The 12,270-nt window shown below is 39.5% G+C and overlaps 1 protein-coding gene across 2 annotated transcripts in view; it reads left to right on the top strand.

The window, feature by feature from the left end:
• LOC131980842 (disks large-associated protein 1-like) overlaps positions 1-12,270 on the top strand; it is a 161,578-nt gene that overhangs the window by 68,350 nt on the left and 80,958 nt on the right. Inside the window, exon 3 of one of the 2 annotated variants that reach the window (XM_059345151.1) lies at positions 9,289-10,668. In XM_059345151.1, the coding sequence (XP_059201134.1) occupies positions 9,403-10,668 (1,266 nt within the window). In that variant the 5' untranslated portion in view covers positions 9,289-9,402. Of the gene's footprint in view, positions 1-9,288; positions 10,816-12,270 lie in introns of both variants that reach the window. The other variant, XM_059345150.1, reaches the window with a different exon arrangement.

Raw genomic sequence — 12,270 nt, 5'->3', positions numbered from 1 at the left:
TGTCTGTATGGCTGTTTCAGCTTTGCTGCAGTCCAGCCAAAAATCTTATCGGGTTTTATATTCATTCAAACACCTTCAGGCTGCATCGGGAAAGCCCTCTTGCCTTTGTTGTTTATAGATGGTTCTATGGTTCTTGAATATATATTTTTAGAATGCAAAGGACAATATATTATGTGTGTGTGCATGTGTGATGTGGGAGGTATAATGTTTTTTCTTCTTTTTTTTTTAACTGGTTGTTGTAAGACATGTTCTGTAAGACGAGCAGGCAGAAAGAGAGAAGCATGTGAAAGGGAGAGAAAATCTTAGGAAAACAAACAAACAGTACACAGCAGCAGCTATCTTTATGTTTTTATATTAACTATAAAATAATTCTTAGACATAGTAGTCTGATGAGCTGGTGAAGCTCCACATTTCAGATAGATTGCATGGTTTAAGGTGTTATACTGTCGTTTTCTGTAGTTTTTCTATTCTATTTATTGTATTTCCATTAAACCTTGTGTGCATTCATGGAGCCCAGGATAATTCCAGATGTCATGACGACCCCATGATGACCCCTGCAGTCATCAGTGCAAAATACAGATTATTAGAAATAATAAGAAATATTATTTTTTAATAATAATAATACATCTACAGGGCTGGTCATTAAAACAACTGAGGGTGTTTATGCTGCCCAGTGTTTGCACCTTTTCTTTCAGCACCGTCCTTATTACAAACTTTTTACTTTTTTTTTTTTTTTTAGCCCTGGCTAATAGGCTATATAATAGGCTAAGTAAAGTTATCACTATATTTGTTTGTTACTTCCAACACTTGAATATTGTGGGCATTGCAACCCCGTGAAAGGGCCTCTATGGACCTCCAGCTGAACAAGAGATTTCCAGACCTTTACTGTCACAGTGGTGTTCTATGGACGAATGTGATGGCAGAAAAAACCAGCACCAGTTTATTTAAAGCTGGTGATAATGACACTGTAAAGGTTAGCTCATTAGAAATACCGAGCTGTGTGGGCTGTTTCTCTCCCAGCCACCTCAGTTATTGTTACCAGACCCACATTACAGTTGAACAGAAGGCTGTTTGTAACATTTCAGTTCAATCCTGAGATCCACCAGCCTACAGACAAACAAAATTGCCTGATGTCATCTAAAGACAAACACCTGTTCAGTCTTTAGTTTTTACTTCGTTTGGTGGCTGAACCGATTCCATTTCCATATGCATAGTTGCATACAATATAACAATTAGCCTAAATATGGACTTTGGAAGCTGAGGACCTGGAGAGAACCCACGCAGATTCAAGCCGGATTTTAACATGTCACCCTAATGCTGTTAGGCGAAAGTGCACCACTACAGCAAGCCCTCATTCTAATTAGAGAAAGAGAGAGAGATAGAGAGAGAGAGAGAGAGAGAGAGAGAGAGAGAGAGAGAGACAAACAGAGAGCCATATTTGTTGAAATTAAACTGTAGAAATGGTAACTATTGTTTCATTATTATTCACTGAGATCATTGTTATATAGATACATGAGGTGACTGTATATAAATAATATAATTAACGTTTAAATACATAGATTGTTTTATAAATAATATAAGTATATTTTAACATTGTGCAAATATTCAAATGGTTGTTTCTGTCCATTGTTTATTAATATTGTTGTGTTCTGATGCTTTGGCAATATTGTTATGTTAACATTCATCAGTATGATAGGAGGGCTGCACCCTTGCTCTTTTCTCTGTTTTTGTATTGATTTTCCTCCAGCGACACAGTGACTGGTTGACAACCTCTACAGTCCTCTACAGACCTTTAGCTGCCATTAAACCATATCCTGCTCAATTATAGTGTTATGTGTGCTTTTCATCATGTCAGTATTTGTAATTATTTAGCTTCCTGTCAGATTTTTTTTTCATTTTTGTTTAAAAAGCTGTGTTATTAAGTAATTAAAACTCATTTTACTTTTAAAAAGATTAATTGAACAGTCTGATTAGTAAATCATATGATAGATAGAAAACGGATGTATTGGACTGTAGACTGTATTATAATAATGTATGTAGTCACTGTGATGTCACCCGTTGGGTTATGGACTCTTTTGTAGCATTTTGGCTCTCACCATCCTGGTTTATGACTGTCTCCACATTTGTTTTTATGCAACCAGCATCTGTGCAGAATTGATCAGGAGCTGGAAAAATGTTATCCATGAGCTTGCTGTACCTAGTTAGCTTGCTTAGCAAGGGGAAATCATGATTCAAAATAAGCAGACAAATGCTCATATGTGTCGCTATGGGTGGTATTGACAAACGGTGTATTCTGTCGTTAAGGTTGGAGATCTTGTTGAAATTTTTAAGTTACGGTCAATTTTGATGTTTGGTTTGATGAAAACACAGCCGTCCTCAAGCATACCCTGCTTTATAATCTGTTTTACTCTAAATTACACCGTTTACAAAAGAAACATCAGGCTGTTTTGAAGAAGACTTGAACCTGGAGATTGAGACAATAGACTCATTATACGGTTTTACTGAGGTAATAGGTAAAGTGAGTAAATTTCCTATTCCATTTTTTGCCATGCTGGCCATTAGATATAAAATCCAGGTTTGAGGCACTTCTGCATTGGCTTCACTTTTCAGGCCTGGAGGTTTCTGCTTGATTTAACTACAAAGTAACTACTGCTGTTGTTGAATTCAGATGTTGAATGTAGTTCACAGTTTCTTCTTGTCTTGTGGGTGTCATTTCTTACAGCAGAGCTCAACACCATTCAGCGGCCAACTTTCTCAGATTTCACAGCTCCTCACCAGCACATTAACACACCATCAATAGTAGCCTTTAAAATGATTGCTAATTTCCTTTTCAACGCATGACGACTTAATGACCACTCTGGCAGTGGTTGTTACTATGAGTAACGAGGAACGGGTGATGTAGATAGATTTTTTATTTACTGTGTTTTATTTCATATTGTGATATCTTGTGTGAAGTTAGTGTTCTGTTTGATTAACCAAAGTCTATAGTGTTTGATAAATATGGTATGTATGTTTATATCACAAAACCCAACAGCAAAACACTTTGTCTTTATTTGATTCATTTTGGATACAAAATAAATGTCGAGTTGGCTGGTAGAGACACATTGAATTCAAGAACAACACAAAATTAGAATTTTGCTGGATTTTAGGTAAATCCCTGATGTGTATGGTTGTGTGTGTGCCCCAGTATGGAAGTAAATGCTCATCTGGCTACATTAAATGAGTATTCTGTCTGCCTTCTGTGCTGGTATCCACCCTCAGAGGGTGACTCAAAGGCTTTTTGTTCACCAGCTTCCATTTAGCCCAAAATAACTTGATCTCAGCCCTATTTTCATTTCTCCTTCCGCCTACACACACAGCATCAACCCAGCCTGCCTGGCACATATGGCTCTTTGAAAAATGCAGAAGGAAGTGGTGGTAAAAGACGGGTTGGGTTCAGCTGTCGATCTCTCATCTGTTTTTTATCCTTTCTATATAATCGTGTAGACTTTACCTTAGTCTCTTATATGATAACTTCTCTTTTCTCGCCTGTTCTTCTACAAATTTGCATTAAAGTGTCATTTGTATAAATAGCTAATCTTCAGTTCAGAAAATAGTGTTTTATTTCTCTTCCTGGAGATCTCTGCCGAACTGAGAAGACTACATTCAGTCAGGAAACAAAAACAAAAAAATCACCACATTAACAATCAAAACTTTGGTTGTCTTCTTTCTTTAGCTCTTTCTGTAGGATTCTCCCTCTGACATAATCGCTCACTCACAGAGTTATAGTTCTGATTTGGGGATAATGTTCGGTTGGACCAAGCCATTTCAGTCCTGGCTCGTTGGTGCAGACAGTGTAGTGCTTAAGGATTCACATCATTGTTCTTATAATAAGTTTGTGATTTAAGGAGTTTCATGTTATGAACAATTCTTGGTGGGAAGTCAGTGGAGGATCATGTACTCTTTGCTTGTAGTTGAAAACACCAGTGCCATACAAGTAGGAGGAAACATCTACACTGTAAAATATGTCTGTAGATTTTGCAGTAAAATACCATAAAATGATGAATGGGTTAATTCAGTTTCAGTAACAATGAAACACCGTAAATGTATATGTCAGCCAAAATAGTACTTTTTAAATTTTGGGCAAAAATATACTGTATATAGTATATATATATATATATATATATATATATATATTTACAAGCCATCATTTTTGCATTTATTTTTTGTAAAAATACTTTTTAAATGTAGTAAACACCATATCTCTAACAAAAATATACTGTAATATTTAAAGGTAAAATCTTTAATTTATGCGGCATTTATAAAGTATTTTCTTGTCAATTATATGTCAGCGTTTCTTTTGATGGAAACACTTTTTATTTTTTACAGTAAAATATGGATTAAAATGGCAATCTTAAACGTGAAATCAACAGTGCTAATATGTTTTTACCGTAATATTAGAAAAAGTTGCACCCTATTTTTTATGGTAAAGTTCTGGCAACCACAGCTGCCGTTTTTTTTACCGTAAAAACAGTTTTTCTTTTTACAGTGTACCTAAAAGTCATCTTTTCTATTATGCATAGTCCACACGATCCCAGGTATTTTGAATATTTGTGCAAGCTTTTATCAAACTTTTGAGACACTTAGTGTTAAGGTGTAGGCAGGAAATGGATTTTGGCTTGTTGTGTCAGAAATAAGGTGACATTTTGGGCAGACGTGGCCTTAAAACTGCTGGTTCAAACCTTGCTAATAGCACATTTTACATGTTTACACAAAAAATACTGAAGAACAGAGGCAAATACTTCATAAGGCCTGGGCATCCGAGGCTACAGCCCCAAATGTTTTATGAATAGCACTGGACTTTTTAAACCCTTTTAGCGGCTTGCTGCTCACAGTTATCCCAGTTAACTGCTCTTGTAGTAGCAGCACAGTGTTCTCCCTCTGCTCTCTCACCGCGCACACTCAGCCATGAGTAGTCACTCCTAAAAGGGCCTGAAAAATGTGAGGTTATTCATCAAACATTCAGTGGTGTTGTCTCTAACGCCCAGGTCTAAGGACCTCCGCTGAACAGAGGTGTCAGAATGCACTACGGAGTTGCAGCAAGCATTCCCATAATAGCATCTTTTTTCAGACTGATTGGCCTACAAATGTTTCTTCTACTTCTTTACAAAATTGGCCATCATGGCTTTTAATTTGATATGGACATTTTTTGTGTGCTTGTGTGGACAGAATTTTTTTTTAAAGGGCAAAACCTTCTTTTCAAAAAAAAGCCCATGCATGTGTGGACTAGTCTAGGAATACAGTACTTCTATTCAGAATGACTTTCCTTCAGCTACTAAGACTTATATTTGCAAAGGTTCTTTTATAAAGTCATATTTGATGTAATCAGATATATATTGCTGTTAAACAAATAGAGCTTATTTAAGCCCTTGTTATTTGAGTCCATGTACAGTAATGTCTGACTTCACTAACGCATCATTTGAAGTGAATCACTTCCTCCCTCGATTCAGTTACAATTTATTTTTAGACACAGTGTTGTGAGAACAATGTCTTCCTAGTGAGACAGAGTAATTCAGGACTTCCTACCCATGCATGTGCATAGAACTTGCATCTAGTGTTTAAAGCAGGGGTACTTACAAATTTAAGGAAACATTGATTCAAAGAGCAGAAACAGTGTTCATTAACACCTTAGTTTGGGAAATACATCTAAAGCCTGTGGCCTCAATTTTCCATGTCTCTTTTATTTCTCTAAAAACAATGTGGTGCTGACTAGTGGTGCTGTTGGTAATAATCACATTGATGCTCATTTTAATTTTACATTTATAAGGCCAGGTTTCCAGCAAGGTTGTATAGATAGTCAACCGAAGCCAGTGGCGGTTCTAGACCAATTTCACAGTGGGGGCCAAGCAGTGGCCAGTGTTTAATCAGAGGGGCACATTAAAAAACGGCAAAGATGATATTTAAGCATTCAAAACCTTTATTTTAGCTTATTTAAAAATCTAATTTAAGTATATTTGGAAGATACAAATACCTTGATTGAAACATGAGACTTACCACCAATAACAATTATTTTTGTACGACAATGACATTTCCCATTTTTGTGCACAATTACTTTTTTGATTTTGAAACTGCAGTACAGTGAGAATTTTTTTTTTATATATTCACACAAGCTTTTATTGCACAATTAATTTTATTATTAATTGGACACAGGGCCACAGCAGGGGCCAAGGGCTTCTTCACAGGAGCAGTGGCCCCTATAGGCCACTGTGTGTAAACCGCCACTGACTTTTATATCTCACCTCTACACAGACGATACAAATGTACTGTTTGAAAATAAAAATAACATTGTTTTTTTCTGAATCTTTTCAAGCAGCTCCTGTAATAAAACACACAATCCACAAAAGAACACGTGTTGAAGTATTATTTGTCCGTGTTTCTCATCCAGGTGAAATGGATCAAGAGGAAAAGCAGTCTTTTGAGATTGACATTCTCTTCACAAATGTCATTTAAGCATCTTCTGTAATCTGGCAAACAAATAATTCACCAAAGAGCAGGTGTTAAAGTAGTATTTGTTAATTTTTCTTATTCAAACGATGAGTAAAAGCAGTCCTCTAAGAGTGACATTTAGTCACTCATTACTTTTCCTAATGTTTTAATTTTTGCCATGGTATTGTTTCAGTATTGGTATCGACTCAAGATATTTCGGCAGGGTATTGTATCAAAGTCATAATTTTGTTGCGACAACAATACAATCTTATAAAAACGCCGATAACATTGATGCAAAAATACCTCTGCAATTAAATCAATGCTTTTCTTTAGAACTGCTGTGGTTATGTCAAAGCAAGCGATTAATTTTCTCATTTGGAATGAATAGCTCTAGCTCTTAATTCGATATTCCACCAATGTTTCTGGGTGTGTTTTTCAGGCGCTGGTTTGGCGGCCTGAGACAAACATTGTCTTACTTTACTTTTCACGTCTTTTCTTACCAGGAATGTTGGTCTTGGCTGTGGAAGAATTTTAAACTTTCTCTCTGACTATTAACTACTAATTGTAAAACCAGCTATACAACACTGCTGTTCAAGGTGGAGCTTTCACTGTAGTACAATGCTGGATAGTTCAGTTTATAAAAAAATGCATTATGTTTTAATATGGCCTATATTTTGTGAATAAAATGTAAATATGTAACAGAACACTCCTGCTAATAGGCTAACAGTTAGCTCCGTAGCAGTACAGTGTGTGCTGCTGCTGTTGCAGATGTTCACTTAGTGATCTCTGTTTGTTTACAATAAGCTAAGCAGGGGATACTGTGCATAGTGCCGTTAATTTAAGATCGCTATGTTTATGATAATTAGCCATGCTGCTTTGTTTTGATCAGCTGCTGATGTTTTGCAGTTAGCAACTGCGGCCACAGTCCTGTATGTGAAGTCAGGGATCACGGTAGAAACTGTCTCTAAGCCATTAAGCGACGATCGAAAACCATACCTCCGGAGTGTCATTCCCTCTGGGGGATTTTATTTTTTTATTAATCTTATTTAAACTTTTATAAATTTCAGTAAGCTCATGCTTACATCATGCATGTAAAGAGTTAGGCTATAATAAGACATTTCAAAATGCATGCAACTCGGTTAAATAAAAGTCTGTTTGTCTCGTGAACCCAATATCGTGTCTCGTGAGCTGAGAGTATCGTCACACCCCTAATATATATATTAGTTATTTCAGGGTACAATGGGTTTGGACTGTGAGTGGCTGTGACTTTGTTGTGTAACTTAATATTATAACAATAGACTTGCCTTTAATTATGGTTAGAATTGACTGTCAGTCTATCTGCAAAATATTTACCAAAGTGGCTTTAATAGTGGTGGCCCTCATCCTGCAATGCTAGTGTGAACAGCTGCTAGTTAGCTCAGCAGCTTTTTAATCCGTAGGTTTTGTTGTCTCCTTTATTGCTGTAATATTTCCATATGAACTATGGGTTGTTTCACAGCAAGTCACCAAATTTGGGCTTTTACTGCACAAATTTTCTCCGGGGTGCCCTGATTATTGGAGTGCGACAGCAAAGGAAAGAGAAATAAGAGAGTGATAATGTGTCATATAGGCTAGTTTGCATGGATATGAATACAGGTGTGCCCTGTAATTTTGGCGTGCACTTTGGTATGCCTTGGGCACAAAAAGTTTGAAAACCACTGCTGTAGCTTGTAGCCCTTCTACCAGTGGAGCTGTCAGGTTGTGTTAAACAGTTGTGTTACAGGCCAAGAAGGACAGAGGAAAGTTACTCAGGCATGCACACAGACATGCACCTATCCAACAAGTCCACCACAAATGAGAGTGCAAGTACACACACAGCCATGCATGTCTGTTCATCTGTAATAAAACTGCCTTTCGAGCAGTCTGAACCTTGAAGCCTTTTCCCATAGTCACATTAGTTGCAAACTCACTATCATATAAGATCAGGGAGCAGGGACTCCTTACATTACTGTTACCTGCACCACTCAGTGCAAGCTGATTGGGTTTGCTTTGCACACTGAACAGAAAAATAAAAAAGTAGTCTTTACTTATCATAACCCTGCACCCTGTGTTTATGTTTAGGTTTATTGGGTTCAATTACTTTTTGTTTTGGTTGAGCACATTGCCAGAAACTAATACTATGCAATCGCAAGATGCACACATGAACAGCAGAGGTAGGGTAGGAGCAGAAATAGCATGACTATTTCTACAATGTGTTGATTTAAGGGCTCTTTATATAATCTACGAATGTCCTCCTGTCACTTTTTCAGCCCTATGTCAAAATGAACAATAAAGTAACCTCTTGGAGTGTTAGCATGTTTGTTATGCTGAATTATAAATGTGGTGGTTCTCACTGGTAGAGTCCTTTATTAAAATGCGTGGTACACAGGTATGTATGTGAACAATTCCGTTCCCAACGAAGCCAGTGGTGTGCAGGAACCTGTGATTAAACAGCAAGTATATCTCCCGCTTACATTAAATAGCACTCGACAAGAACTTTTCATGGTCAACAACCTGACCCAAACAACAGCTTTTTTCCACGGCATTGAAGTGGCAGGTTCGAGGGAATTTCGCTGGACATTATGCCCAGAGATCTTTAAATGCCAGACTTCAACTTGTTTTTCTAGTGAGCGGGAGGGTTTGTGGACCTGAATAAAGAAGTTCAGGCCCTGTTGTCATATCTTGCACATTGCAACTTTAAACACAGGGGGGTTGTCATTGCCACAGTGTGGTCACTTTTTTGTTGGATCTGTTGCATTGTATTAACTGTTTGTCTTATCCCTCCTCTCTCTTCCTGTCTTCCAGAGTCTGCAGCTCTCCTCTCAGGGACAGTCTTCAGCAGCCCTTCTCTGGTCACAGGCCTGCCTAGCATCTGATCCATACCATTCCTCTCTCCATCCACCCATCATTCCCCCTGTCATGAAAGGCCTGTCCAGTAGTCGGAGTCACCATCACGTGGTCTCCTATGAACCATCATATGATCTACTGGGTCACCACGTTGACCGCAAGCCATATTTGATCAGTCAGAATGACATGCCGGTGCCCATTCCCATGCCGCATCCAGCTGAGCTGTCCTACTACAACGCTCAGCGTACCCCATACCCCTCTGACAGCAACAGCATCGTCCCTTATGGAACCTTTCCAAGGAGGTGCCACTCCACCTCCTCATCTCACCATCCTGAGGTAAAGGATGAGTGTATGGCCATGGTACCGTATGTGGGAGGAGGAGGGGGAGGAGGAGGAGGTGGAGGAGGCTATGGAGGTAAAACGCCCACCCGGGTACCAGCAAACTTTGCGGACCCGTTTGAGCGTCAGCCGTCATTTTCCAGAGATGGCTACCATACACTGCAGTACAAACGGGGAGTGCTAGCCCACAGTGGGGGGATGGGGGCCAACAACAACAACAATGACAGCCCAGGGAGAATTCGCCACCTGGTCCACTCAGTCCAGAAACTCTTCACCAAGTCACATTCATTGGAGGGGCCACACCACACACAGTCCTCCAAGGGGGCCAATAATGGGAGCGTTAATGGTGGTGGTGGTGGTGGAGGAGGTGGTGGTGGTGGTTCAAGGGCCAGCCCAGAAGGTGAAACTCCACCAGTGGGAGTGCGCCACCGGAAGCGCAGCAAGAGCCGTGAGCGCTGTCGATCAGCAGAGCCCAAGCATCGAAGCCACCACCACCACCACCACCAGCTCCACGGCTCAGCATCTGCTCCAGGCTCTGGATATTGGAGCTCAGATGACAACCTGGAACGGGAGCTGTGTCTCTACCACCCTCACCACCACCAACCTCCACCTTCACCCTCACCCTCCATTTCCCCCTCGCCCATAGCCATGACAATGGGCCGGTATCCCGGCAACAACCATGACAAGTTCCCCCAAACGCCCCTCCCCAATCTCTCCTCCTCACAGTCCCAGCAGTACTTCATGATGGACCCCTACGGCACACTCAACGAGCACACACACACCCACGCACACCATGGCCACACACACCACCATTCTGCACTCAAAGTCTCCCGGAGCAACAACGATGTCAAGTATGCAGCGTCGTCGGCATGTGTGCCAGTTAGTGGTAGCAGCAATAACAGCGGTGGCGGTATCGTTGGAGGAAGTGGCCCCTTGCTGCCACTGGGTCTTGTGGACGGGCCCCTTGTGAAGAAAGGGGCATGGTCATCAAGCCTAACGGTGAGCAGGGCCCGTGAGGTCTACACCAACAACAGCAGCCACAACCAGCTACGAGCCAGCGCAGGATCCGGTAACCTAAACCTAGATAGAGCTCTAGTCAAATCTAAGGGCAGTCAGCAGCAGGAGCGCTCTTGCCATTTCTTACAGGTAACTAATTCCTCCCCAGCTCCCATCCAAAACCAGTCGATTCACTCTTCTCCCCTGTATTGCCTCCCTTCTCTCCACGACTTACTTTCCTCACCAATGTTTCCTTTAAGTCAGCCTTGTCCAGTCTTGTGAGAATTCAGGTTTTCAGTCCTGCCAAACACTACCTTCTCTGACTATACTGAAAAACAGCTTCAGCTGAGAAGGGTAAGCCAATCAGCTAAATCCATTCCTGGAATGGGGAGGTGGCCATACTGTTTTAGAAAATTCCTCCACAACTTCAGGGATGTGTACTTCTGCCATCCTGGCTAATTCAGTTATCACTTTTTGAGTCACAGGTTATGAACAAGCTTCTTTTACAGTTTTCAGTGATCTGTAATATAGAGTGAGAATCAATGCAATCTATTGCTGCAATCATTGTAAATATACCCATGGTTACAACTTAAATCAATCAAAATCAAATTAAAATTACTTTATTTATCCCCGAGGGGAAATTCAGACAAACAACTTGCTAGTGTTACAGATAATACATGTGACCTCACCACTAAATTAATAATTAGGTGAATTGAGTATTCACAGTGATCATGGGTTGGAAATACATATATTGGAATATTTAAACAAACCCTTTCTCTCAGATGCAGTAAATGGTAATTTATTTGCAATATATACACATACAATCAGCACAAAGAAAGATCAAATGTAATCGTTGAATAGAAGATACTGAAAAACATAATCTTGTTTATTGAAAAAAAAAAAAAAAGCATTTTACCACTGAACTAGAGAGGTTAGATTTATTTGAAAACACAGCCTCAGACTTTATTTCATTAGCTGAAGCTCTGTTTCACCTGACCAATCTTCTACAGGAACACATGTAGTGTCCCCTCCAATCAGTGAGCACAGTGAGCAAAGATTTTTTGCTCCTTGTGGTGAAGTTCTGGGAATTTTCTTGGCATCTGGAGTACTGCAAAAAAATTGGGCATTTGGACACTCCAAGGAAAGTCTGTACTACCTTATCTAAAAAAAAAAAAAAAAATTAGTAACAGCCATGGTAAGAGCCAAATACACAGGGCACTAACATGGTGTAATAAAGCACAAAGCAGAAGATAAACATCAACAAGAAAGACAAAAATAAATAAATAAAGAAAGAAAGACATACAGACAGACAGACAGACAGACAGAAAAAAGAAAGAAAGAAAGAAAGAAAGACAGACAGACAGACAGACAGACAGAAAAAATAAGAAAGACAGACAGACAGACAGACAGACAGAAAAAAGAAAGAAAGAAAGACAGACAGACAGACAGGCAGACAAACAGAAAAAAGAAAGAAAGAAAGAAAGAAAGAAAGAAAGACAGACAGACAGACAGAAAAAAGAAAGAAAGAAAGAAAGACAGACAGACAGACAGACAGAAAAAAGAAAGAAAGAAAGACAGACAGACAGACAGACAGACAGACAGACA

The sequence above is a fragment of the Centropristis striata genome, chromosome 11 (assembly GCF_030273125.1).
Source record: "Centropristis striata isolate RG_2023a ecotype Rhode Island chromosome 11, C.striata_1.0, whole genome shotgun sequence".
Classification (NCBI taxonomy): Eukaryota; Metazoa; Chordata; class Actinopteri; order Perciformes; family Serranidae; genus Centropristis; species Centropristis striata.
The sequence above is the reverse complement of the archived record's forward strand: the minus strand, read 5'-3'. Positions and strand labels throughout refer to the sequence as shown.